Source organism: Vanellus vanellus (assembly GCF_965231255.1).
Source record: "Vanellus vanellus genome assembly, chromosome: 27".
NCBI lineage: Eukaryota > Metazoa > Chordata > Aves > Charadriiformes > Charadriidae > Vanellus > Vanellus vanellus.
The window spans coordinates 1,840,017-1,867,908 of NC_138932.1; the positions used below are offsets into that span (position 1 = coordinate 1,840,017).

Sequence of the window (27,892 nt, forward strand, 5' to 3'; positions counted from 1 at the left end):
GGCCAATCGCGACGCGCGCGGCGGCGAGCGGCGGGCGGCGCAGCCAATGGCGCGGCGCGGAGAAGGGGGGGGCGGGGGGGTTGGAGGGGGCGGTAGCGCGGCGCGCGAGCGGCCGGCGGCGGAGGGCGGGGGGCGCGAGCCAAGCAGGAAGTGGCTGAGGAGAAGCGGCCGCCGCGGAGGGGCCTGGGTGGGAGCCGGCCGCCCCCCGCCCGCAGCAGCAGGTACCGCCGCCGGAACCCCGGGCCTCGCACGGCGCCGGGGACGGGCTCGGGGGGGCGCCGGGCCGGGAGGGGGCGGGCCGGGAAGGGGGGGCCGCCTCCCGGTCAGAAGGGGTCGTGAGGCGGGGGAGAGGTGAGGGCCCTGCTCCTCTCCCGCTTCGGGACGGGGACGAGGAGGAGCCATCTCCCTCCCCGCTCGGGATGCGGGCGGCGGTCACGGCCATCCCCTGACCCCCGCGGGCCTTGGGGTGGCGGTCACGGCCATCCTCGCCCCGCCCGGCCTCCGGGGGGAGGTACCGCTCATCCCCACCCTCCCCAGGAGACTTGGGGGGTGGCAGCCTAACGGTCGCCCTGTCCTATCCTCCGTTGGAGCTGGGGGGAGGACGGGCCGTAAGCGTCGTTCCTTCTGGGGTGGGGGAGCCGGAGAGGCTTTTGGGGGGAGGGCGTTGGTCGTGGCTCCCCCCGTCTGTCTCTGGGGAGCCTGGTCACGTCGCCCTCCCTCCCCAGCAGTGGGGGGGTGGTAGTGCCCACCTGCATCTCCTGGGGAGACCTGCGCTTGTTTCCCCCCCTTCACATCACTGGAAAGGTGTGTGTGGGGGGGGGCGGCTCTGGTCATGCCCCCCCTATAGTTGGGGGCAGGGTGAGACCTCCCATAGCTCCTCTGCAGCTGGGGGGGGTGTTCATGTGCCCCCACAGCTCCTGGGAGGGCCTGGTCCCCCTCCTCTCTTCATCTCTGGGATTTGGGACTGTTGTCATTCCCTTCCAGAGCTCCTGGGACTGAGCTCCTTCCTCCTCCCTGCCCTGGGGGGACTGAGGGGGGGCAGGCAGCCTTCCCCCTCCAGCACAGGGCTCACAGGGGGGCTGGCAGGGATCCTCCCAGTTCTGCAGCTGTAATATCTCTTGCTAATAAGGTGGTGTCTTGTTTTGGGCCCCCAGTTGTCAGGGGGGGTTTCTTACTCCTCCAGTTTTTGAGGAGTGGCCGTGTGAATAAGGAACCGGTTGGGCTTTGGGCTGTCTAGATCCTCTCTGGCTTCTCTAGGTACCGCTGTCCCGAGGATGGTGTTTGAGAACGGGGTGTGTGGGTCTCTTATCACACCCCAACGTCCTAGGAAGAACAGTGCTGTGGCTGCCGAATGGTTTAGGGAGGAGGGAATCTCGCTATTACGCTGGTTTTGGTTGGGGAAGAGAACACAGGAGGTCTGGAGAGGATCCTGTTGCAGCCTCGGTAATATAGCCTGTTTGTTTGGGTCCTGTAACAGCAGTCTGCCTCTTTGGAGATGGTTGGGAGGAATGCAGAAGCTCTCTAGGAGGGCCCGGTGTGGTTCCAGATGCAGGGAGAGGTGGGCACCATCCTGAATCAGGCTCTAGGTCTGCCCCGACTTCCCATAGTGAACAAACTGGGAATAGCGAAGACTAACGGCAGGTTCTTGCTGTCAATTCTCAAGGTGCCCAGTGAGGTTCGGGGGATGCTGGCTCACTTTGGGACTGTGGGTAGTGAGGCTGCCCTGGGCTGGGGGTGTTTTTTGAAGTCCTGGGGAGAAGGAGGCCAAGGGGTAGGTAGCAGACCTTCTGCAGGGAAGTGGAACATTTCAGCGAGGCTATTTCTTTTGGGTCTTGGCCACTTCCTTAAGAGCCTCACGGATTTTGGTTTGTGAGAGGGAGAGCAGGTTCGTAGTAAGAATGTGTTGTTTTCTTTCAAACCCAGTTTCTTTTCTCAATTCTCCTGTTTCTCGGACTCTGCCCCGTAAAGTCCCTTAATTCATCACTGCTGGTGTCTGCCTGTGATCGGGTAATGGGCAGCCCTTGGGGGCTGTGATTATCTTCCCACAATTAGTTTTAATTCAAAGAAACTCCCCTAGAAGCTGAGTAGGGGAGTTTGATAGCCTCCATACTTGGGTTTTAAGCAGTGCATTAGGAATTGAGCCTTGTTTGTGGAAACAGCTGCCTTAAAGGATGTATTTTTAGTGTGTCTGAGGAGGAAAAAAAATGCGTCACCCCACATGTGGCTGCGCTGGCATGAGCAGAGGCGGGAGGACTGGCGGAGGTGCTTCCCAAAGACTCGCTTCCCCTGAGTTTTCCTGGTCAGGAGCAGCAGGAGGATCAGCGAGCTCTGCCAGCTTTTACTCCTGGTGTTAATCCTGCAGCCTGGTCTGTGCGAGGGGGCCCTGATTCTCCATAGGGACCACTCTAAACCAGTGGCACCGTGCAGAAATGTATGGCTGCGGCTGTTGGAGAGGTGGTGCCGCTGTGGAGGTAGCTCAGGATCTCCTGTGATGACCAGGAGTACCAACAGCACCCGAAGCTCTCATCATCTTGCAGGAATTGCGTTTGTCTCTATTTTTCTGGGTTTACTCCACCCCGATTAGGTTCTCCTGGGTCTAATCCCTCCTTCTGCTAATGTGTGATTGCTCCCTGCAAGATATTTTCTAGGGCTTTAATTTATTTGTACCATCAAGTACCTAAGCACACATCTGGGTGCTATAAAAATAATAACACACTAATAGCAAGTGAGCGCAGTTATGGCGTGGGGCCGTTGTAGCGTGTGACGGGAGTGAGGGAACTCAGTGTTCCCTTCCTTTTGGCATCTTACGTGGCAGATTTTCTATTTATACTGCTAGAATAAACGGGGTGTCCTGTCTGAGTTTACAAACTTTACATTGTAAAACCCAAAGTGATGAAATAGCACAAAACCCACCGGGATGGAGATAACTGGTAACTGCTCATCACGACATGGAAACAGTCGCAGGTGAGGGGAGCGTCATTAGCTTGAAAGCCTGGGGAGATCCTGGTCATTCTTCTGTGAAATGTCTGCCTGGAACCACCAAGCCCTTGTCTGTGTACACCAGTGTGGATCCTGGTCATACTGGTAAATCTGGGAACAAAAACTTCCCCGCGATGACATTGAGGCCGCTTTACGCCGATCATGGCTACAAAAATGCCTGCCAGTGTTTAAAAACTTAATTTTTCAGGCCGGCCAAATTGTTGGGATTTCTGGATCTCGTCCACCACTTGTTTGTTTTGATATCTCCAGAAGTTAGCAGATGGTAGAGACTTAATTCTGTTAAACGTATGGGAATTTAATCCCCAACCAGCCTCCGGTCAGGATGTGTTGTCTCTGTGCGGCAGCTGTGCCCTGCGCCGGGATGGGAGCTCGGGACCGGGCTGCTGGGCTCTTCTGCGTGGGTTTGCACCTATTGCGCGCATGGGGGGACGGGGAGGAACTGAGTTTCCTGCTCCGTTCCCTGATGAAGCTTTTTTTTTTTTTTTTTTTTGCATTTTTTTGCTTGAATTCAATGAAATCTGTGAGGTAGCTATTCATATCCTGGCAGGGGGAATCTGTGTGTTTGCTGCGTGTTGGTGAGAGACCATCTCCTCCCCCCTCCCTTCACAGCTGATTTTAGATTCGCTTCTTTGCTTTTAAAGACTCACTGACTCACAAAACCTATTGAAAGATAAAACCGATGTTTCAGCGGTGATACCTGCCGGTTCTGGGTCTGGCACCAGCCCTTTCTGTTTATTTCCATGTAGATGATATTCTCTCCTGTTTATCTTTGCGTGGGAGGGAGATTTGGGGTCATTTTGTTCTTGCCACTTGCGATCCAAACAGCGGGGAGGGGTCCCCAAGAAGCCACCTTAGATGGATGGAGCAAGCGTGCAGAATAAAGGGAGCATGTTTTTTATTTACTTTAATTACAGCAATCATAAATCTGTGTTCAAACTCTTCGCGGCAAGCGTCTTCAGACTGAAAGCGGCAAGGAGGTTGTTTCCTTCCCCTTGCGTGAGCCGGGGCCGTCCTGCTCAGCTCTGTGGCGCTGAGGAGCTCCAACCTCTGCCCAGAGCGTTTGGAGGTGATGCTTGAAACGATGGGGTAGCCTGGGCTGACGCATGCTGCTCCCTTGTCTGGGAGGGTTGGCGTGCTGCGGAGAATAACATGGTGTTTGGTTTTTTTTTTTTTTTTTCTGGGGATGTCCGTACAGGATTATTTTCTTCCTTATTAGATTGTAAAGCGGGTATGATTGGTGTGTGGGAAATGGGAGGCAGCGTGTAAAAAGGAGGGGGAAATACCGCTGCTGGGCCTCCCCCAGCTGAACGGGGCTGGGTCGCGTCGGATGCTCTGGGAACACAGGCGCCTTGTTCGTAGCTGGCGAGCCCTTTTGCACAGATACAGCTTATATCATTTATTTATAGAAATAGATATATACTGCCTGACTGAAATAAGTCGTAACGCAAAGAAACTCCTTTGGGTTTTGTTTTGTTGTTTTTTTCAGTTGCTGGCCTCGTTTGTTGGTCTGGAGTAGGATTTTCCTGCTCTTTGCTCCCCCTCCCACGGTTTCTACCCCACGCCGAGCGAGTTCTGCCAGCAAAACCTCTCGGTGTGCCTGGGCTGGGTCTGGACACAGGGACGGCCTCGGCTCCGGGTTTGGAGGCTGGGATTTGCCATGCCATTTGCATCATCGCGGTCAGTTCTGTTGGGGGATAATTTCTCCTCATTGATACGGTCGGGGGCAGCCAAGCGAGGCGTGTTTGCGTTGCTGTGCTGGCGGCCGGGGCCGGCGTGCTTTGCCGCACCGGCTTACCGACTCGGTGCAACTCCCGTGCAAAGGCCGGGCCTTGCGCCGGCGCCAGCGCTCTGCCCGCTCACTCTCCCGTAGGAAATGGAGCCAGGAAAGGGTTTTCAAGCGGCGCTCCTCCTCCTCGAGCTGAACCGAAACAGTGCTGGCCGGCTTGTGCAGGCACGCAGCTCGCCCGCCGGTTCAGCCAAGGCGTTTGCAGCCCTTGGTTTTGGGGTTTGTCTGCAAAGGGTGCTGCAGTGAGCTGCAGTAACTGTGGACGTGCTTATTCCAGAACAAGGGTGAGAACGGTCTGCCTGCTCCCCTCGGGAAGGGATCTCGCTGTTACCGCGCTCCTGGCCAGCAGAGACGGCTTTGCCATGCCACACAGGAGAAGTGCGGGCGATGGGATTGCTGTGGCCCTTCAGAAAATCGCTGCTGGCGCCCTGCATTTCTCCTCCGCTCCTGCTTGACCTGCGTAAACGTCCAGCTCGCTCGGCTGTGGTGCAGGGTCCGGTGGTTGGGTGTGCGGGGAGGACGGGACAGCAGGTCTTGGCGAAGCTGCGGCGGTGGGGAGATGCCGGGACCCGGCTCTGGGCTGGACGTGTGACCTGTTTAGATGTTAATGCTGAGGGACGGCTGAGCGGAGCACAATGGAGCACAAAACATGCGCATAATGGCTGAAGTTTTAATCCCCTGCTGCTGCCTGGAGCAGGGAAAACAATGCCGAGGGTTTCAAATGGCCCATCGAGCGCCCTGGCAGAGTATTATTTTCTACCTGGTACCCCCAGAGAGCCTTTTCATGTGCTAGAAGCGAATTAAAAAGGAAAGGGGGAAGGAGGGAAGGACAGATAGACACAGACAGACGGAGCCCTTTCTGAGGCATGTCAGCAGCAGGGCACACGCTCCGCTTGGGGCAAGGCAGCGTGCCTCCCCGAGAGGCAGTAGATTTCATTGGGAAAAATTAATAATTAAACTCTTGGAGTGCCTTAAAGTGGCCGTTCTCTCCCTGTCTGTCAGTGAACAGATAGCCAGGCTTGGCGAGAGCTGCCGAGCATCCCACCGTGCCCCCTTCTCCCTGTCTGTCATCCGGGCCGTGCCGCAAAAACCTCTGGATGCGGGATGAATCAGGTCTATTGGGGTTTCTGGCCGTGCCGCTCTCTGAGAGCACGCTGGTTATCTGCCGGCTGCTGCGGCAGAGCAGGTTCAGCGCCCGAGACCTTGGCAGGAGAGAGGGGATCTGCTGCAGCAGACCCTGCTGAAACCATCCACGCAGGAGAGCTCGAGGCTCGGAAGGGTGTGATCAGAGAGGGCAAGAGCAGCTGAGCCCAGGGAGGTACCATGCCCTCAGCTCACTGGAAATGGAGGACCAGGCCAGGAGAAGAGTGTCTTGAAGCAGCCCCCGTGCCAAGGGAGTGTTTGATTTCAGCAGAAGCTGAATTTGTGCGGCAGGAGGTGTTGGAGGGAATGGGCTGGGAGAGTATCCCCAGTGGGGCTCTGTCCAAGCAGAGCCCATGCTCGTGTTCGGAGGCTGTAATACCTGCCTGGCTGCTTCCCTCAACACCAGTGCTGCTGGGCCGTTCTTTCCCACCTTGGTAACAGCTGGTGGGAATATATATGTCCAGGTGTGCTGGGATCGATTGATCCCGATTGAATCACGCCACTCCTTTTGTCCCCTTGGTCTTGAGCTGGGACATGCCAGTAAGCGTTGCTGTGAGCTGCTCCGTGCAGACCAGCCCTCCTGGGACAGGTCATCAGACCATCGCCCACTGGAGCCATCTCAGCATCAGCGTTTGCTGTTATTGTGGATATCCATGCACATTCGCGTTCAATAAATGGCAAAAAAGCCTGAAGTTCTGAGCAAACTCTGCCAGGATCATGGCATCGTTGTCTCTTTTCTTTCCCTTAAATCCTGCAGCCACGGCTGCTTTTGGGTCCAGCCTTTGCTGCTGGAAACACACAGGGGTGCTGCGACAGCTGCTCTGGGTGTCCCAAAACACCCCCTGACCCCAAAGGTTGCGTGGGGGCCATACATCTGCCAGGGGCACGTCCATGTGGGAGCACAAGGTGCCTGTGCCTTGAGAGCAGATAAACCCTGCCCAGTGTTATTTGCTGCTTAACATGGGGGGGAGACGAAACCCCAGGGAGGGGTGGCCGTCACGCACCGAGCACAAGGGTGTTCTTCGGTGCAGACTTTGTTCCTGGAGCTGCCGAGTGCCTGGATTTTGTACTGGAAGCATTTTATACTTTGCTGCGCCGAGGCCTTAATCGCTCAAGCCCCCGCTACCCGCTCCTCCAGCATCGTTTCCCCTCCTGAGCGTGTGCTAAAAATGTTTCTTTTGGGGGAGATCCTTTCCTTGTTTGGTCTGAACCAGGAGGTGTGAGGTTTTTTTTGGAAAGCCTGAAGCAAATGTCTCTCCCCCACGCTCTCGGTAAATCAAGCGGAGCTGGGCATTTGGGAGAAAACGATACTGTTGGCTAGCAATAACTCTGGAAAACAGCTGAAGAAAGAGTTGGATGTGGCAGGTGGAGGCCCGGCTGGGCAGGAGAGCGGCCCGGATTGTGCGGGAAATAAGATGGAAGTTTGCTGCTGAGCAAGGAACGGGCCTCGCACTTCTCCGCGATGCGGCAGGATCTGCTGCTGCCTCCGTGCTGCCGGCTGGGTGAAGGGAAGGGCTGACATGGATGGACCTGGAGTGCCTGTTCCTGCTCTGTTGCTTGTGCTGTTGGGTGGCTTTGATTAGCTCTGGGTTTCTAAACGGGACAACTGGTCTTGAGACATCCCTCAGGTGCTCTTGTCCCGTGTGCTTTGAGCCTGGCACTCGTCAGAGGGTTTCTCCTTAGGTCCGACTGGTCAACATGCTGCAGATGGCTCCTTCCCTGCTGGAAAAAGGGAAATTGAGCTCCCAAAGCCGGGAACCTCAGGTCTCGTGTGTGCGTTTCGCTCTGAGCAGGAGGAGCTTGGGGGATTTGGCACGGAGTTGACGGCTTATGAAACTCCCCAGATGCTGCCTTGCTTTGTCATGAGCTTACCTCCTCAATGGCTGCTTCTAACTGAGCTGTTGAAGTTTCAACAGCCCCGTTAAGGTGAAGAAAGGGGATACTGGTCAGGTCAGGCCTCTGGGTGCTTCTGGGGTTTGACTTGGACCTTTCCCCCTTTGCGAGATCTTGAAGAACCCTAAAAGCACAGACCCCGCACCTTTTGCCTTGCTTGGTCCTTCAGAGGGACTGGAGGGGTGGTCTCTGCTCCCCCAGCAGGTATTTTCTCTCTCTAACGTCTTGCCTGTGAGATTCTTAGTGTGTTTCAAAGCGCCACAGCGTCCTTGGGCTGCCCTGATCTTACAAATGGTGAAGCGTGGGGATTCTCGCTCCCTTTTCCCTTGCGTGGTGGATCCCTGTCCGGCCAAGCTTAGAGGACCGCGGGGGCTGTGGCTTCAGCGAGTGCAGACCCCTCTCTGTCCCGGAGCTCCCTGGAAAGGGCCAGGGCGTGCCTGGAGATAGGGAAGAGCCTCTCCAGGAATATTGAGGATTTTTGCTTTGGGTTTCAGGTGGAGGGGAGGATGCGAACGCTGCCGGGCAGGCTGGGAAACCTGGTTTGGTGCAGGTTTGGTGCCTGGGCACCCTGTAGTCGCTGCTGCTTCTTGCAGCCCCCTGTCTCTCCCGCACCCTGCCCTGCCCGGGCGGACGGTGGCAGCGGGGAGGCCGAGCCGTGGAGTTTCTGGATCCCGGCGCTGGCAAATGGCAGGGACAGGGGGGGCACTCTGGCCATCAGCCGCTTTGCTGGGGGGTAAGGCGGCAGGGGGGGACCCCTCCGGCTCCCGTCACCACCAGCCGTTGCTGTTAGACCACTGCCGTACTCAGAGCTGCCCTCCCGAAGTGCCAGGGGCGCAGAGGGGTTTGGTGCTGCTTAATTTATTTATTTCTCTGTTTTTTTCCCCTCTGAACCTCCCCTCCCACTGCAGCCGTCCCCGCTGAGCCCTGACCTCATGATGTCATGCTGGGAGTCGGACGTGTTGCTGGTTCTTGTTTAACCAGCCTGCCTTTCTATCATTTTCCCCCTCTCCTACACGTGAAACCTGAGACCACTCTCTGTCCCTTCCCCCCCTTTTTTTCTCCTTTTCTCCCTCTCCGCTCCATCCAGAAGCTCCTTCCCATCAGGTCAGTACCGGGCTCGGGTCCCTGGCACAGCGGCTGCCTCTCCGGAAACGCAATGGGGACGGCGTTTGCAAACTGTGCCGCTAAAGGCTTGCTAGATAAGCAAATTCTTAGGAGATCAGGAGGCAGAGAGAAAAATGTCGTGTGCTGGCAAGGGGTTGGGTGCTGTGATTTGGAAATGGGCTGTGTGGGTTTGGGTGACGATGACGGAGCAAGTGGATGCGAGTGGGAGCAGGGGCGTGTCACTGGGGCGATGGCGGGGGGACTGTGCGAATCGCTTGAGGGGTGGATGCTGCATGCGAAGGGACGGAAAAGCAGTTGGGATCGCGGAGGAGCACGGGACAAGTGCGAGGGGACAGGCACGAGCAGGGGCTGCCGGGTGCAGAAACCCCGTTAAGGCTCTGTGGGGGTGCCATTTCCCTGCAGGGGCTGCTCCCCAAATCACTTTGCTGCCCTTGATGCTTCTCCTCTGCCTGCTTCCTTCATTCCGAAATGGGGGAGGTAATATTTCCTCTGATAAAGAGGAGAAAAGGGGGTGTGGGAGGTTTAATTCCATGGATTTTAATTTTGGATCCATGGACATGGAATTAAATAAAGACTTTTAACGTGCAAGAGCCTTTCTTAATGTTAACCTTTGTTTCTCTTCTGACCTGTGTTGTCTCTTCCGAAGCTTGGCTGAATCCCTTCTGCCTTTTCTATTAGCAAAACTAATTATAGTTCTGGAAAGTAGTGAGGGGCGGCTAACGAACGTTGAAGTTGGAGAATCTGTCTGGCACGGTGCTAGACACCAGAAGGTGGTTCCCAGAGCAGCCGGCCCGGGAGGGGCCTACGCAGAAGCGAAGAAAGCGGAGAGGGGAAGGATGTAGCCCCAACAGGTACAGGGTTTCGGTGGGGTGGGATCCATCGGTGGCAGAATGAGTCCTGATGTAGTGGGAGATGGTCCTGGGACAGGTGCTGGTCCGGCTCGTTGGTGTGGCGTTCACATCACCCCATGCCTCAGTTTCCTCACATGTAATGGGGAGCAGGGGCTAAAACCGAGCTTTGTCAAGAGCGTGAGCTCGTTAGGATGTTACCTGTATGCCAGATCTCGCTTAAGAGGGAGGTGCTCATTGGAGATGGAGAGAAAAACAAAGTCCTCTTGCAGGGTCAGCGTATGGTTTTCCACTGGGTTCACAGCAGCGCAGCCTGTGTTTTCTGAGCAAGCAATCCTTCCAGGTGATTCCTTGCTGTCAGACTAATAATATCTCTTAAAATCCTTTCATCTCTGAAATCTTGTTTACTTTTTGGCCTCAATTTGGGCAGTAGAATGGCACTTTTCTGTGTCACTTGAAGAACATCAGGTCGGTTTCAGGTTCTTGGGGGAAGGAGCTCTGTCTGGCTGCTTCCAGGAAACTTTCCTTTTTGCAGATACCCTGTTTGGAGTGGGGTACTGTGTGCAGCGAGAGACTTAAATTAAACCATCTAAACAAAACCCACTCATTTTAAAGTGGCTTGCTACTACAAAGCCATGGCTGCTTGTACGAACTTGTGCAAGACTTGTCAAAGCTACGCTTCTAGTCCCAAAACAAAGGAAAGCTGTGCATTTATCTCGCACAATCTCTCGACCACGAAATCCGGGCAGTGGCTCTGCAGTGCTCTGGGCTCTGCTCCCGGCTGTGCTTACTTTGACAAGTTGCAGGGCTGCGGGGAAGGCAGGGGAAGGCAAGGCTGCTGCGCCACGGCTTTCTCCATGCTGGGGCAGATGCTGCTGATCCCATCCCTCCCTGGCACCAGCTGCAAGACGCATCAACCATTAACGTGTTTTTTTCGTGGGAGCGTGGCGGCAGGAGGAGCTGCCCTGGAGAGAAGGGAAGGGGAACAGATGAATGCTGGCTGCTGCACAAGTAACCGAGTAGGGCTACTGTGGGCTTTTCTGTCCTCCTCTCCACCAGTTGCCAGTAACAGGGGCTGGGGAGGATTTGGAGGGTGAAGGGAGGCACTGAAATGGAGAAAAGCTGTGCCAGGTGCTACGAGTTTGCTGCTCGGGGAATTTGCCCCCTGTCCTCCCCCCCCGGCAAGGTCCTCTGAAGATTGTCTGTGAGGTCTTTGCCGGGGAGTGGAGATTGTATAGCACCCAGTGCTCGTTTGGCTCATTAAAAACAGTTGTTCTCACCGGTGACGTCTCCTCTGCACAAAGGCTGGGGCTTTTTAGCAAGGGATCAGTTTTAAAATAGCTCCGAGAGCCCCGGGAGGACAAGAGAGGCAGCGATCCGCTCGGCTTCCTGCCAGCCAGGTGAACCTGTCCTTATTATTTTGTGTTTTGCAGATACCCGCGGAGGAGGTTTGTTTTTCTCCAGGGCTCCCTGGGCGCTGGCGGCCCGAGGGAGGCCATGGGCTGGAGGCCTGGGAGCAGTGGCACGGGGACAGGCTTTGTCAAAGGTTTCCTCTGTGCCTCGGAAGCTAATCCCGCCTGTCACGTGGTGCCGGGAGCGCAGCCGTTCCCATTCCCGCTGGCCTCGGACGCGGTGGCGGCAGCGGCAGGCAGGGCAGCAGGCAGGGCGGCAGGCAGGGCCGCGGGCCCCCTGTGCGTGTGTATGCGGGAGGGCAGTGCGGGGCGGGGGGCTAAACCTGCCTTAACTTTGTTCCAAAGTCGGGTTTTGGAAGGTAATTTTTCGTGTTGTTTTGGTGCAAACTTGCTGGCGGGCAGCAGGTCCTCGCGAGGGTCAGGAAGGGAAACAGGAAAAGCAGCTTTTAAAAATAGCCAGCCCTTGAAATAGTCCCAGCGTTTGGCCTCTCTTTGTCTGAACCGCTCCGGTTGGTCTGGAGCGGTCCCCGCTCGGCCTTGCTGGCTGGTGGGCAACAGTCGGTGGCAGGTGGCCGGGGGGCCAGGTCGGTGCTTCTGCCCATCCTGTGCCAAAAATGTGCCATGGGAAGCCCTTCGGGTGCTCCTGGCGTCGTGGGCGAGCACACAGTCCTCCGTGTCCCTGCCAAAGCCAGGGCTGAGCGGCATTTCGGAGCCCCTCGCTGGCGAGGGCTGGCTGGCGCAGGCTTCGGTCAGAAAGCGGATCTCAAAAAAACGTGTGAGTGTTTTCAGGGCTGCGCGTTGGGCACAGCTGGGTGGTTTGCAATGTGCGATCCTTCGAATATGTTTTAGCACGACTCGGTACGGGACCAGCACAGGAAAGTGGTGTAGAGATGGAGAATCGCCTCTGATTTGGTGTACGGAGGAGGACGTCGGGTGGTGTTGGGTGAGGAGTCGTTTGAGCTGATGGCATGAGCGGAGCTGGCATGTTTTGGGGGTTTTAAGCAGGAGGAGTGTGGGGAAAGGAGAGCAGCGTCGTCTCCACGTGTGCTGTGGCTAACTTTGGTGTCAGCGTCCTTCTGAAACAGTGAGCTGGGCAAACCCCTCCTAATGAACAAATAAGCTTTTCTTTCAAGGGAGGCTTGGCTGCTGGAGAGGAGATTTTTAACAACATTTTATCTTTTTGTGGTAGACTAAATAAGCAAATGAGCCATAAAAATAACAGTTGTGTTTCAGCAGTTACTCATTGTCTTGTTATTTCAGCTCTGAGCCTCGTTAACTTCTGGGGGGCTTGCAGTGCTTCCCCGCAACTGGATCGATTCAGGGTCTGCGTCTCGGCGGTGCTGCAATGGAGCTGGGGCCAGCGTAAGCCCCAGGTCAGCTTTTCTTCCTTGCTTTGGTTTGTCTGGGCCTTGTTCTGGTGGGGGGTCAACTGCTGGGGGAAACAGATGGGCTCTTGCGCTGTGGGATCTGGTAGGGAGATGCTTGGGTGGCTCCAGACTCGGAGCTGCGGATCCGCAGACTCACACCTGGAAAGTGGAATCTCCTCTTCCTCGTGGTTGTTCTTCCAATGCTTGTGGATTTTCATTGTCTTTGCTGTGCCGTGGAGGGCAGCAACCCAAGACCTGCCTCTTGCTCAGCCTCCTGCTCTTCTGACAGGCAGAAGCCTGAACTGTGCAGCATACAGTTATCAGAACTGCTTCCTCTTCCTGCCAGGGACCAGCTAAAACACGTCCCCTCCGTGTCTCAGCCAGACACTGTTACATCCCAGGTACCTGCACTTGTTTAATAAGCGTGCTGGGCTGCTGACTGTAGTCCCTGCACCCAGTTTATGTCCCGTGCAGGATCGGACAGCAGTGACACAAGTGACCTGGAGCAAAGCTGCGAGAGCCGTATCCTCCCTGTGCAGGCAGAGCCCAGGCAGCTGCGCTGGATGCTGGGGATGGTTTTGTGAACAGCAGACTAACACGAAACTATCTCCTTCTGCCTGAAACTGAAAGCCGGGTGACTATTGGCGTGATTTGCTTTTGCTAGGGTTTGTTTGTGTGTGTGTATATATTCATTATGCAAATAACGGGCTGTGGCTGCTCTGCTTTTCAGCTCTAGCCCCGTCTCTCCAGCCTTGCGCTTTGCTGGAGGAAGGGCTTGTTTTTAGCATAGCATTGATAATTTCAATTCAAAACCCCGTGTAACCTTGGGGAGACTCGTAGAGAAGTGGCGCCCGGCATTCCTGACCTTAGGAGTCACCTACTGAGCGTCTATGGCTCGCGGGCACGAGGTAGCGGGGTCGGCAGCGTGGTTGGGGTAGAAGAGGGATCTTTGGGGTGGAAAGGGGACGCTAGTAACTCTGTGGTGTCAGACTTGGCAGCCTGTGCCAGCTTCCTTCTCTGACCAGGGATTTGGGTTACCCAGCTGGCCTCCTTGCTGATCCCAGGATGTGTCCTGCTCCCGAGTGGCACATGGCTCAGTCGCTGTGTGCCGTCTCCCAGCGTGGCGGCCAGCAGTGCCGGCTGTGAGCCCTGGTCTGTACACCACACAGAGGTGCACGGCACTGCCTTGTGTTTTCCATCAGGGTAACCATCTCTGTGGGGTGTTTTTCGGGGTAATCCTGTGCCTCGTGCACTTTGATGTGTTTTTTGGTAGTAGGCAGGACTGCAGAGAGGGATCTTTCAAATGCGGAGTCTGCTGGCCTCTAATTTAGAGCCAGGGCTGTGATGTTCAGGGCAGGCTCGCAAACAAGTTTGGCACCCTTCTCTTCTGCAGCTTGTTCCCCGCAAATCCAGAGAGGATTTGGGGATCTTTTCCACAGATGGATGTGGGTTTCTGACTCTTTCTCCCCCCCGAGCTGCGGTTTTCCAAGCTGTGAAGCCACGGGACCGCTGACCACCGCGCTGATGGATGATCAGACCGGCTCTGAGCCGCACGACCATGGGCGGGTCCTGCCCGTGCTTCCAAACCGAAGGCAGCCTGCACACAGAGGACTTGTGCATGGTGGGACACTGTTGCGCCCATCAGAGAGCTGTTCCCACGTGAAGCTGGTGCTTGTTGTAAACTCTTATTTTTCTGTGAGACAAGACAGTTAACACCGCTTAGCCAGTAAGGTTAAAAATACTCTTCCCTCCCTCCCCCCCTCGTTGGCTTTGTTTCACTGAAGAAAAATAGTTCTTTTGCCTAAGAAAATAGTTGTGTTTTGAGCTACCAAAATAACTCCCCGTGTCAGCCTGGTAGAGTTCGAGGTGGAGCTGGGCTGTTCCCATCTCTGCTGTCTCCTTTTTGATAGGAGTTACTGACTCAAGACCGAGACTCTCCTCTTCCATCAGAAAGGGCTGAATTGGGGGATCTTAGGACTTCTAAGATTAGGATCTTAGGATTTCTAAGAACAACAACAAAAAAAAAACCACCTGGGGCGGAGACCTTCCTGTTAACACCAAACAAGGAGAAATACCCGTGTAATCAGTCCTGTGCAGGGACTCCTGCAAGGAGGAGCCTCCCTTTCTTGGGAAGCCATCAGTTGAAGAGCATCTCTGAGAGTGTGGAAGTGATGAATGGTTCATAAAGGACTTAATTCCTGCCTTAAAGCTGTGAGCTTTTAAAAAGAGACAGGATCCATAACCAGTTTTGCTTTTAAAAGCAGGGATGCTAAAAGGCAGGCATGGTTGGCCAAGACAGAGGTGGGGTGTTTAAAGGCAAGAAAGGCCAGAAACTTTTTTATGAGGGACTGGGAAGGAAGTAATTGAAGGAAACAGGTAAAAAAGATCAGTGGGATTAAACCCATCTGTGAGCCCAGAGAAACCAGGTGCTGTGGGTTTGTTCTTTCCTCTCTCCATCGAAGAGCCTGATACAAATTAATTGAGGGTTTATGGCAGAGCAGATCTTGAGCACGAATAGAAGCAATAAGCCAGCCCGAGCACGGGGCTGGTCCTTTGCGGAGTTAGCTCCGCTTCCCTTAATCAATGGCGAGAGGTGACGCAAGCCAGCGCTTCAGAGATGGGAGCGACCTCTTTGTGCCGGAGCCGGGCTGCCGCACACAGTCCTGCCTCTGCCAGCGTCTCCGGGCTCTGCTCAGCCCAGGCATCCCAGCAGAGGTTCACTCTTACTGGTGTTCACTCGTGTGTCCTGTCCAAGAGAGAAGCTCTTCTTGGCAGCTTTGTGCTTTTAGCCCAGTCTGGTTGTGCTCGGGGTGGTATGGCAGGGGATTCATGCCTGGCAGGAGGTGCAGCTTCTCTGCGTCGCTTGTGAGCCATCCCCCAGCAGAGAGAAAAGCAATATCGAGCCTGAAGACGGGTCCGTCGTCACCCCTTCAGGCTCCGCTCAGCTTGCCGACCTGAACCCGCTCTGAGGACAGAGCTGGCGCTATTCCCTCCGTGCTGGATAGAGGAGAATTTCCCTCGCGTCTTCTCTTTTCTTCTTGGGAATCTTTTCCAGCGTAGCAACCCGCATCTCTCCTTTTTACTGTAAATATTTGTATCCTGCTAAACGGTGATTAGAAAAGTCATTTGAAAAACAAATGTCCTTGTGTCATGCCGTTCTCACACAGAGATCCTGTGCTGAAGAACCAGATGGCAGTGCTGGAAGAGGAACGTGGCGTTTGGTATCTCCCTCCACCGCAGTGTTTTAAAGCCTGGTGCTTTTCCTTCTGGTCCTCTCACCGATGGCTTCCTTCCACTGAGGCCGCGGCTGAAGTCCCGCATTGCCTGGAGGAGCACGTGGTGAAAACTGGGCTTAGACAGCGGGGTGAACTTGTTGAAATCTCCCAGAAATGAGTCTGCTTCCCCAAAGCCAGTGCTGGAAGGAGATGTTCAGCAGCACAGACCAGTGTTCTGCTGGGCAGAGCAGGTCTGGGGGGCACACGCAGGCAGCCGTGGTAACGAGCAGCAAAGGTTAATTTTTCTTTTTGGGATCTAGATTATCAGCCTTCCTGTAGGGACAGTCTCTGTCCCCCTAAAGGCAGGCACATTTTGACTTCATCCCAAAGTGGAATAGGACATTCGGTTAAAGACCTCACACGTTTATTGGAGAGATAAAGCAGCACAATCTGACTTGCACTCTTTGAGACCTTATTCCTGTGTATTTCAACCCCATGAAGATGATCATCCTGTTGCTAACAGAATCCCCTGCTCCGCCTGCCTGGTGAGGCCGGTGCCATGGCTTCCTCGACGTCCCCAGGGGTGACTGCTCTGCTCTCACGGGAACATCCCTGGCTAGAAGGTGTCTCTGCTGTTTGCCTCGGTGGTTTTCCATTTCGTGGCGTGGATGCCTTCCTCTGAGGTTGCCTTTTTCTTGTCTCCCAGTGGCTTGTTCCGATGTTGAATCCTTTGTGCTTTTGCAGGATAGAAATATTACTCTTCCCGACAGAGCTGCCTTTTCCGTCACATCTTCCCCGTTGGCTTTAGTGGAGATTTAAGAGCCTGTGAGCACTTGCCCTGTTAACTTCTTCCCTCGCAGTGCTGTGATGGGATCTGTGGGTCGGCAGATGGGGCTGCCCGGGCATGGCAGAAGTGGTGCCAGTGGAGAGTCGCCCACTTGCGTTTTAAATGTCAGCGGTGTTCTGGAGCAGCAGATTCATTGGTGGCCCACAGACCCTGCGCTGCACCCGGCGGAGATCCCCTTGGGGTGACCTACGGTGAGAGTTAAAAATAAAGCTAGACTAAGCCTCCTTGCTAAGCTGTCTGTTGGGAAAACCACCAGAGTCTTTACAGCCCTGCTAAGCCTGAGAATAGCTGAATTGGGTGTATAAGGGGGTTTGCCAGGTACAAAAAAAAAGACCAAACCACGTGTGAGAGCAGTGCCAAGGCTGTTGCTGAACTCTCTTTGGCCTCCAACACTGCTTTGTCACCAGGTACTCGTCTTGGAGAGGGTGAAGGCTGGTCGAGAGACTTCCAGCCGCACAAGGTAGTAGGTACTTTTTGCTTGGGACACAAGCCTGGCGGAGCTGTGGTTGCTGCTGCTCGCCTCGGAGCAAGCCCAGGCTGGGTGGGAGCTGCTGCTCCTTCCCTAAGGCCGTGGAGATGATGGGCACCAGCTCTGCTCGTTTCCTCCATCCATCTCCCGTTTGGGAAAGGAAGAATGGTGTGGGACAGAGCTCTCTGCCATGGGAGCATGTCTGGCCCTCTGTGTACACTGCGGGGTCTCCAAAATGGAGATGGCCGTGGAGGCTCAGAGGAGCTCTTCCAAGGATGCGACCCTTCCCCTGAGCAGCACCAACGTGTGACGAATGCTCTCTTGGCCTGCGACGTGGTGCCCTCTCCCTGGGATGCTGCATGCTGCCAGGCTGCAGCCATTAGCAAAAACCTTTCTGTGATCAGCGGGAAGCTGGAGCATCGTGTTGAGGCGAGATGAAGGGTCTAAACTCTGAATCGGCTGCTCCGTGTTGTGTAGGGGTGAGGGTGAACACGTTGTGGTCTCCAAGGACACATCCCTCTATGAGGGATGTGTCTGAGAAGAGACACTGCTCCTGCAAGGGAAAAGCTAGTCTGTGTTCATCCCTGATTAGCTAAGAGAGATGGAAACCAGCTTCGTTAGTGCTGCTGCCTGTTTGGTCAACACCGAGATGCTGAGAATCCATCCATCCATCCACCCATCCCACTCCTCACAAATAAGTGGACAGGACTTGAGGACATTATTAAATCTTTATTAAAAGAACATATATCGCAGCAGCATGTTTGCGGGGACTCTGAACCCCTCCCGTCTGCAGCAACTGGTAGGACAAAGGGATGGATGCTGCCACCCGAAGATGTGACAGATGAAGGTGCCTGTAATGTGCCACCAGCCGGGAGGATGCTCAGGCTAATCTGTTGAGACAAACGCTGCAGGTTTTCTTCCTGATGGTGGTTTGGCAGGTTTCAGAGCAGTGACTTATTTCTGGCATAAATCGTGGCGAGGTCGAGGGCTGTTGGTCCCCCCGGCTGCCGGCCACGCAGGCTGAACTTCTCCATTGGTGTTGGTGGGTTTTAACTGAACTGAGCTCCCTGTGAGGGAATCCCTCCCTTTTGCAAAAAGCGGATTTACCCACGATGTGTGTCATCCTTGTCCATCCCTCAGGGTCTGCTGCCGATGGATTTTGCCGTGGCCGTTGGAGCAGCCTTGCTGCCTGTCCCTCCTGACGCTGGGCCAGCTGTGGCAGGCTGTGAATCTCCTCGGGGCGGTTGGACCAGGCTGTCGGCTGCGGCCATTTCCCTGACGCGTAAGCTGTGCTGTCGGAGGAGCGGATTCCTGTCCCACCGCGCCGCCCCTGCAGCGGGAGGCAGGGCGAGGACAGGCGGACAGTGAGTGCTCCAGCGGCCTTGGCTTCGTCTGCAGCAGCTGCGAGGCAGCGCCGAGAGCTGGGGGAAGAGGCGACTGCCAGGGCTGGCTCTCGTGGGCCTGCAGGGTGTTTGCATCTACTCCTCACAGCCTCTGAGATAAAAGTTCCTCTTCTTTTTTTTATTTATTTTTGGCTTTTGCTGACTGATGTTAGGAGTAACCATCCACCCTCCACGCTAAGAGCAGAGAACCCGAGGGCAGTGCACCCCGATACCATCCCCGAGACCCCCCATCCCCTCCTGGCGGATCTGCTCCCCCTGGACAGCCACGCGTCCAGCTGCTCTCCAGCACGTGGGGCATCCCCCGTCCTTCTGCCTAGCGGGATCCTTTGCCTAGTTGTCCTTATAAATCAGAGTCAGTCCTGCTGTCTAAGCCACATCCCCTGGCTGCAGCTTAATCCTGGGATTTCTTACCCAGCCTGCAGCTGCAGGAGGAACGTTATTCCCTTTGTCTCTGCCACAGCCATGTTTTGAAACCTGTTGCCATGTCTCCCCTCAGCCTCCCCCATTTCTTCACCCTTTGCTCCACAAGCCCACGTGTTGGAGATCTCTTACCTGAGTCTTCTTGTTACCATCTGGACGCCTTCCTCGTGAGCCGTGTCCTCGTGGGGCTGGCCTTGCTGCTGAGGGGGGGGAAGGACGGTTCCTGCGTCGTATCGGGTGCCCCTGACAGGGTGTTCCCCTCGCGAGGCGTTCACTCTGCAGCTCTCTGGTCCTGACTCGCATCTGGCTGGTGATTCATTGCAACCCGCTGACCCTCTGCCGCGGAGCTGCTGCCCTTCCTCAGCTTGTACGTACGTGGGGAATTGCTCTGGCCTTGGGGCAGTGCTGTCCTTGCCAGGCTGCATGCCGTGGTCTCGGACGTCTCTCCTATCTGCTGGGGTCCTTCTGAACTTCCTTCTGTCCTGTCTGGAGATCAAAAAATGATACGCAAACAAACAAGGCAAAAAGGGCTGAGATTAGTGATTTGCCTGAGGGGCGCAAGGCTGGGGTTCCAAGGGAACATGGCACAGGGATTTTGCGCTTAGCGCAGGGCTGAGGAGAAGCAAGTTCCCATCCGTGGCTCTGCTACGTGGCTCTGATGGCTTTGTCTGTGTGCTCATGTCACGGTACTAATGCTCCTCTCCTTGCTCTGTTGCAGACTCCGCCATATTCCCCACCATGGGTGACATGAAAACTCCAGATTTCGATGACCTTCTGGCAGCTTTCGATATTCCTGACATCGACACGAACGAGGCCATCCATTCTGGCCACGAGGAAGCTGACGCTCACATCAAGCAAGTCCCTGGGGAGCCGGGACCTCCTGACCACGTCCTTCCCCACACAGACATCACCGCTGTCAGCGTGATTGTGAAGAACACTGTCTGCCCCGAGCAGCTTGATGCCCTGGACGGACGCAGTAAAGATGGGCATGTCATTGGGCCCCGCTTGCTGCAGAACGGCTTTGGGGCCACCGAGATGCCCAGGTCCCCCACCTCCAGGTCTGTGGAAGCTGTGGCGTCCTCCAATGGGGATTGTTGGGTGAAGGAAAAAGGCCCCAAACCCCTGGATATCTTCTCCCATTTTAGCCCTGATCCCAACGAAGACAATGCTGCCAACCTGATTGACAGACCCCGGGAGTGTAAGCCGAAAGAGAAATCCCTCGCCGTGCCCTCCCTCTCCCCGTCTCCCACCCCGTCGCTGGACTGCAAAGAGCCCATGGGAGAGAGCGCGGAGAGCCTGCCCCCAGCTTTTCCGCAGTCCTTCGAAACAAGCCAGGCAGGAGGTGCAAACGGGTCCCCTCCTACCATTCCCTGCATCAAGAAAGAGGAGTCTGACTCGGAGGAGGTGGGCCGCGAAGCCAGCCCAAAGGGTTTGGCTGCAGCCTTGGGTGACAGCCCCTTGGATCACCTGAAATCAGTCACCGTTCGCTACTCCACGGATGATTCTCCCATCACGTCCTGGCCTGGTTCTGATCCAAACCTCGACAGCAGCACCAGCAACCTTCCTGAAGTGAAGCGCTCGCCCGCCAGCCCCCGGGAGCCGTTCTTCAAGCCTTCCTCACCGGTGGTACAAAGCCCCAGACTCCCCACTTCTCCCAAGCAGCTGGACAACATCACCCTCAAGGAAGAGCAAGAAGTTCTGGAGAAGTCGATGGGAAGTCCGCAGAGTATGTCCAGCGCTGAGGAAGAGGAGGAGGAAGAAGACAACAACAATGATTCCCCTTCTTCCAATTCCTCACGGCCCCTGAAAGTGCGGATTAAAACCATCAAAACATCCTGTGGCAGCATCACACGGACAGTGACCAGGGTCTCATCAGATTCAGAGCCGGGATCCACCAAGGGGCCGGCCGAGCAGAGCTCTCAGGAGACCTCTCTAGAGGGTGCCAGCTTCTCATCAGCGGCAGAGAAAGAGGAAGGGATCGCGCTGGAGGTGCCCAAGGAGAAAATGGAGCTCTCCAGCCCCTTGAAAACCATCGAGGGGCCAAAAATTGTCAGTGTTCAACTTGGCAATGGTACCAAGCTCAAAGGGACCGTCCTGCCCGTCTCCACCATCCAGAATGCCAGCAGTGCCATGCTGATCGCTGCCAGCGTGGCTCAGCAAAAGTCCGTGGTGCTGCCGGCAAAGACGGGTAAAGCTGTGGCCAAGAACATCATCAACCTCGTGCCACAGACCCTGCCCAAAGCCGACACCAGGACCAACATCAGCACCGTGACGCAGACCACCACCATCACCACCACAGCCAACCAGAAAGTCAACGGCACCACGGTTGTGATGGTGCAGCCGCAGAAGCCTTCCCCTACCATCGCAGGCACGGTCATTTCCAGGAGCCAGTCCAGCCTCGTGGAAGCCTTTAACAAGATCCTCAACAGCAAAAACCTCTTGCCAACATACAAACCCAACCTGAACCCTCCGGCTGACGCGAGTCTCACCCTGCCTCCCTTCGGGTACCGCTGCCTGGAGTGCGGGGACTCCTTCGCCCTGGAGAAGAGCTTGGCTCGCCACTACGACCGGCGAAGCATGCGCATCGAGGTAACCTGCAACCACTGCACCAAACGCCTCGTCTTCTTCAACAAGTGCAGTTTGCTCCTGCACGCCCGGGAGCACAAGGACAAAGGGCTGGTGATGCAGTGCTCCCACTTGGTCATGAGGCCAATTGCTTTGGATCAAATGATCGGACAGCCAGACATCACCCCCCTGGTCTCGGTGACTTCCTTCCCCGCTAGCAAAGTGACTGGCGTGGCTCAGGACGCCTTGGCTGCAGCCAACGGGGCTCAGGACCTCCCCATCCTGCCCCTGAGCAACAGCTCGGAGCAAACCAACTACAGCTGCTTCAGGTGCCTGGAGTGCAAAGAGCAATGCAAAGACAAAGCCGGGCTGGCCGCGCATTTCCAGCAGGCGGTGACCACGGGGACGACCAGCAGCACGGTACGTAGGCGGGAGGGCAGTGGGAGTCGGATGTTGGAGCCACAGCAAACCATCCCTGGGGCTGCGGGACAGCAGTGGAGGACTCTCCAAACATGACCTAGGCAGCTCCTGCCTGCGCACGCCTGATTCCTCCTGATGTAAAACTCAGGCAGGAAGGAAACCGCCTGAGCCAGGGATTGGTTCATGCCCACGAGGCACTGGGTGGAGGGAAGGGAGGTTGTCTGTTGTCGGCTGGTGATAAAGCTGCACCGTGGGCGCAGGAGCCGGGGTGCGGCCGGGAGGGAAGAGCGGGTCCCTGAGCATCGCTGCCCTGCCTGCTGGCACCCGCTGCAGGACGTAGCTGTCCCCATGGAGCCATATTAGAGCTGTGGGTGCTGCTTCCTCTTTCACCGGCTTGAAGCACAAATGGAGTCTGGAGAAATCAGGGTGTGGGGGGGGTGGACTTTTACCCCTCTTTGAGAGCCAGCCTTGAGATCCTGTGTGCTTCCTGCTGCTGCCAACACATCCTGGTTTGTTAGGGCTCGCAGCATCCAGCAAACACAGGATTAACGCTGCCAAGGGATGACCTTTAAAAGGCAAGGAGGGAAAACAGGTCCACAGAGGAGCCCTGTCCTCCCTGTGGCATGTCTTCACCTTTCCCTTTGTCCTGAGACATTCAGCCCCCTCGGCTTCTTTTGCATAGAAGGAATTTGCTGTTTCCTGGTAACTCTGTTTACTTTGAAGCTGCTGCTGTAGCCAGGACACTGTTCAAATGCAGATATTATGGCCCTGCCGCTACCGAGCAGGGCTGCTTTCTGTTTGAAGGTCACCAGGAGCGACGATATTCACGTGGTTTGTCCCAAGGAGCTTTCTTTTAATGGGAGAATTTCTTACTCCCATCCCGTCTCATATCCTTGGTGTCAATGGAGGGTTTGGGACACAGTGAAGATGGGATGTCCACACCGGGGCTCTGGCAGGGGCAGCAAGAGGGCACAAAGAGGAGGAGATCAGGGACAGGAGGCCTGTGGGAAATCGTCCTTATCTCCCTGCAGGCACCCGCTGCCTGTGAATGTGGCACTGTAATACTTCTCGTTCCAAGGGAGCCCATCTGTGGGGAGTGCTTGAGCTCTCTCTGACCTGAAGTTGCTGGCAGGGCAAAACTTGTTAAGAGCCTTCACCTCGCTAGTGTAGCTTTGTCCCCATACCTGGAGACGGACTCCTTCCTAAACCAACACCGCCTACAAACAGCTTTTTTTCCTTTAAAATAAAGAGACCCAGAGGCTTTCCTCAGCACCGTGAGGGATGGAGATGGCTGAAGCCATAAGCCTCCCTAATCCTCTTCCTCACCTGCCACCTTTCATCCCCTCTCCCCTCCCAATGTGCTCTTTGTCCCTGCTCCTCCTCCCGGGCTGTCTTTAGCTGCTGTTCCCAGTCCGATCCCTCGCTCCCTCCTGTTGCCCTGCTGCCAAAATCCCCCTTGGGTCTCTCTTGGCAGCACCTTGGACCCCAGTCTGGGTACCGGTGGTGAGGGGAGCCCGAGGACAGCTTGCTGTGCCTGGCTGCTCCTTTCCTTCCTTGCCCCACCTTTGCTCTGGTAATCGCCTTTCAGGGCAGCTCCTTCTGTTGGAAGCTTCAGCCCATTTCCTCAAGTCCTTGTCAGCTTCTCCCCTTGACATCCCCATGTCCGTATCTTGGCATGGAGTTAGAAATAGTTTTGAAACGGTTTTGGCAGCTGGTTTGAATACACCCCCACTCCCTCCGGTAAAACTCTCTCGCCGAGAGCCTGGTCCCCGGCTAACCCTTGGCACGCGCTGCATCTGGGACCCATCTGTGATGAAAAGCCTGGAAAAGGCATCTTGTCTGCGTGTGTTGTGAAACGCCCTCAACAGTTACCCAGCAAGCTGGCACAAGCAGATTAGCTCCTAACATGTGCCCTGTAGAGTCCTGGCACTTCACTTTCCCCGGCAGCACATGGATTCGGGCTACTTTGGGTGTTGCAGGTTGTTGTCCATCTGTGGAAAATGCTTTAAAGCCCTTTTGTACACGTGGTACGTTCCAGGCTGAACCTCTCGATGCTCTTCTCCCCCCAGGTTTGTACAACGTGTCCCATGATCATGTCCAATCGCTGCAGCTTTAACGCCCATCAGCGGATGCACAAAAACCGGCCTCCCCACGTCTGCCCCGAGTGCGGAGGGAATTTCCTCCTGGCGAACTTCGAGACCCACCTGAAGGAGGCCTGTCTGCACTTCTCCCGCAGAGTGGGGTACAGGTAGGGCACCGTGGCCCGAGCGTGGGGCAAAGGGACATGGGGGGACACCCAGGGCCGGAGGGGAGAGTCCCAAGTCCACGGTGGGTTTTCATTTTGTAGACGGGGCAGGAATCCACATTCCTTCTCGCCACCGGAGCTGGGTGCAGGGCTGAGAGTGAATGTCTCACTTACCCCTTCTCTGGTTCTCCCCCCTTTAACCCCGGGGGTATTTTCCTCCTCCTGGGACCTCCTGGCTGCTGTTTCACCGCGGTCATGGCTGGCAGAGTCAGACCCCCGCAGTCTCTCCCTGCTCCTTCTGATGAGCTGCCTGGGCCCTGGATCCACCAGCGATGGGCAGGACTGGTTACTCCAAACTGGAATCCTCCCAGAGCCCAGAACTGGTTTGGATCCCAGTGTCTGTTGGGACAGGGGCTCTTCTCAAGTCCCATGGTCGGACAGGGAGCTGGCGTGGATCCTTGTGCTCCAGTTTCTCTTTGCTGTTAGCGCTTGGTGTGCTGTTTGTCCCTTACCCTTTGCCTCCCGCTCTCCTCCGCTCTCCAGGTGTCCCAGCTGCGCTGTGGTCTTCGGTGGGGTCAACTCCATCAAGTCCCACATCCAGACCTCCCACTGCGAGGTGTTCCACAAGTGCCCCATCTGCCCCATGGCGTTCAAGTCAGCCCCCAGCGCCCATGCGCATGTCTACACGCAGCACCCTGGCTTCAGCAACCAGCAGTCCAAGTGAGTGTTCCCCATGAGCTGACGTCCCATCAGATCTCTCCAGGAGAACTGGGAGTATCCTCAGTGGGTGGGGCATTGGGGGAAGAGCTCAGCACCAGCACAAGGAGCTGCATCTGTCTCCTTTTTACTTTCCCGTCCCTTGGCGTGGCTCAGACTGCACCCAGGGCAGCTCCCCACCCTCTTGCCAAAGGGATTCTCCCAAGTGTCTCTTGATCCCGACCCGGGCTGTGCCGACAGTAATGTTTTTTCCTCCGACAGAATGATTTACAAGTGTGCAATGTGTGACACGGTCTTCACCCACAAGCCCTTGCTCTCCTCCCACTTCGACCAGCATCTGCTCAACCAGCGGGTCAGTGTCTTCAAGTGTCCAGACTGTCCGCTGCTCTTTGCCCAGAAGCGCACCATGCTGGAGCACCTCAAGGTAACGCCGGGCTCGGCGCTCCTTGCACAACCTGTTATTACTGATATTTGCTAATTGTCCTTCACCAGGGGCATCTGGGGCCGGATTAGGGCTGTCAGTTCATCACTTATGCAGTGAGGCCCTGAGATCTGGTTCCTTTGTCCCCCCCACCCCGTCCCAAAGCCTGAGGAGATGAGCCTGTCTCTGCTAGCTGGGGGTGGGCAAGCTTCCCTTCCAGCCTGCTGCAGCGCTGGGGGAAATCCCGGTCCCAAACAGCTGCCAACACCTTGTCTTTGCTTTCCAGAACACTCATCAGCCCCAGAAGCCCAAGGAAGACCTGGCAAAGAAGGCGGCTGTCCTGCTCACGCCGAAGCAGGAGCCTGTTGAAACCCCCGTGTCCAAGATCTCGGATGATTCATCGTCCTCCACGGAGGAGGATGAGCCCCCCAGCTCCCCGGAGCTGCGCAAGACCAAGCGAAGCCGCTTCCAGCGCAAGACGGTCAACAAGTCCAAGGGCAGCGGGTGGACGTGCAGCGTTTGCCACTCCTGGTTCCCAGAGCGTGACGAATACGTCTCCCACATGAAAAAGGACCATGGCAAGGTAAGGAGAAGGCCAGGGGCTCCGGCTCCAGAGCCCTTGGAAATGTGGGCAGGGAATGTTTATGGTACAGAGCAGCGGGGTGAGACACCCGGGCTGGGGGCATGTTCTGCCGCAGCCTGGGCATTATTTCTTGCCCCAGTACAAACTCGGTCGAGGTTGAGGTTTTGGGGAGCAGGGATGCTGCCTGTTCTGGTGAACAGCAAAGACCAGACGCTCATTATCCAAACATGGGATGGGCAAGAAGAGGAAATCTGAGACAGCGCCGAGTTCCCACGCAAGCAGGGAGCCCCATTCTCTGGCCTCTGGGCTCCCCGTGCTGTACCCACTTGCCTCTTCATTTCTTAACAGTCGGTGAAGAAGTTCCCGTGCCACCTGTGCGAGCGCTCGTTCTGCTCCGCTCCCAGCCTCCGAAGACACGTGCGAGTGAATCATGAAGGGATCAAGCGCGTCTATCCCTGCCGGTACCCACAGCACCTTCTTCTGGGCTTGCCTGAGAAAAGGGGTCTGGTTTAGGGAGGTGACTTCGGTTTTCCTCAGTCAAGCTGTTGCGAGGAGGGTAAAGCTACAGATGGTTGAAGCATGATGGGGATTGAACAACTGTCTTGGAAGTAGGAGGGGACGAGGTACCAGGAAGGACTCTGGGGTTTTATACCCTCTAGAGGGAGGTGGATGAGCACGTTTGTGGTTAGAGTCGGGGGTCAGGATGCCAGAGCCAAGCTTCCCCGGGGCCACCAGGGCTGGAGCAGGCCCGGGGCTCAGCTCCTCGCTGCGGAGCATCACTTCATTGCTTTCCTGCTCTGGCCCTGCAGGTACTGCACAGAGGGCAAACGGACCTTCAGCAGCCGGCTCATCCTGGAGAAACACATCCAGGTGCGACACGGGATCAAGGTGACCGACCAGGCGAAGAGCCAGGAGGTTGTTATCGCCCGGATAGGGACTGGCACCACACAGGTATGATGTCTCTGTGGTCTCTTGGGGTGCTCGTAAAGGGCTGCGGCCTCGTGGAGGTTTTGGGCAGGGTTGAAGGCATCGCCATGAGCCCCATTCCTGGTTTGCTCCTGCCTCCATGCGTCCCGCGGCGCCTGGGCCCGGCAGCTCCCTCCCACTGGGAGGCCCAGTGCCCCGTCTGGGCACCGCTTGTTTAGCTCCCGCCTCTGCCAACATGGCAGGGACTGAACTTGGCTGCCTCAGCCTCTCACTGTGTGCGGGAGAAAAGGCAAAATTCCCCCGCTGGCTCAGAGCTCGCTTAGGAGCCACCCCAGGCTGCGAGGGGCGCAGGTGCCTGGCGCGAGGGGTACAGGCAAGTCAAAGGCCGTTGTGGAGCCCCTTGTCCAGGGTTACAGGCAGGGGCACAGCTCCTGGGGGCCTTTATCTGAGCAAATCTCTGTAGGACCCCATTGAGAAATCCCCGAGCAGGCTGGGTTCTGCCAGGAGCTGCTCAAAGCGGGCGCCCATTAAAGCTTATCCGAACTGTTTCCGTAGGTGTCCAGTCGGAAGCGGAAGCTGTCCTCGGACGAGGGCGACTCGTGCAGCGAGGAGCCTGACAGCACCACCCCTCCCTCCAAAAACCCCAAGGGCGACCGCAAGGCTCCCTTCCGCTGCCGAAAATGCGGTTACCTCGCCAGCAGCTCAGCCGACTTCCAGGAACACATCCCTCAGCACCGGACTGACGAGAGCTCCCACCAGTGCCGGGAGTGTGGGCTCTGTTTCACCTCCCAGGTCTCCCTCAACCGCCACCGCTTCATCACACACAAGAAGAAGAAGGGAGCGGCCGAGATGGAGGAGCCGGGACCCCGCAGCCCCCTGGAAGGAGGCGCCCCGCACGCGGCCGACGGCAAGCTCTCCTGCAAGGTGTGCGGCCGGTGCTTTGACAGTCAGCTCAACCTCAAGACGCACTTCCGCACCCACGGCATGGCCTTTATCCGTGCCAGGCAGAACGCGAGCCCCGAGAATTAGGGCCCTGGCAGAGGGGGAACGAGACATGTATATAATCAGCACAGAGCTCTTTGCAGC

General features: G+C 56.2%; 1 protein-coding gene across 2 annotated transcripts; it reads left to right on the forward strand.

Annotated features, from left to right (window-relative positions):
* Window positions 1–115: 115 nt before the first annotated feature.
* On the forward strand, window positions 116–27,849 carry ZNF687 (zinc finger protein 687). Of its 2 annotated transcripts, none has more exons than XR_014270095.1 (9): window positions 116–221; window positions 19,647–21,913; window positions 23,983–24,161; window positions 24,702–24,878; window positions 25,137–25,299; window positions 25,583–25,879; window positions 26,228–26,336; window positions 26,689–26,830; window positions 27,362–27,492. XR_014270095.1 is itself a non-coding variant. In XM_082496236.1 (9 exons), exons 2-9 carry the CDS (start codon window positions 19,667–19,669, stop codon window positions 27,833–27,835), a joined length of 3,792 nt encoding a protein of 1,263 aa, XP_082352362.1. In that variant the 5' UTR covers window positions 116–221; window positions 19,647–19,666; the 3' UTR covers window positions 27,836–27,849. The 2 variants fall into 2 exon arrangements, 1 of the variants encoding a protein (XP_082352362.1); XM_082496236.1 differs by having other exon boundaries at window positions 26,228–26,340; window positions 27,362–27,849.
* The last annotated feature ends 43 nt before the right edge of the window (window positions 27,850–27,892 follow it).

What these genes read in the sequence shown, in the direction of transcription:
- ZNF687 (XM_082496236.1), top strand. Translation starts at nt 19,667, where the DNA reads ATGGGTGACATGAAAACTCCAGATTTCGATGACCTTCTGGCAGCTTTC. An exon ending in TCCCGCAGAGTGGGGTACAG is followed by an intron (nt 24,162 to 24,701) that starts GTAGGGCACCGT and finishes TCCGCTCTCCAG; the next exon opens with GTGTCCCAGCTGCGCTGTGG. An exon ending in CCATGCTGGAGCACCTCAAG is followed by an intron (nt 25,300 to 25,582) that starts GTAACGCCGGGC and finishes TTTGCTTTCCAG; the next exon opens with AACACTCATCAGCCCCAGAA.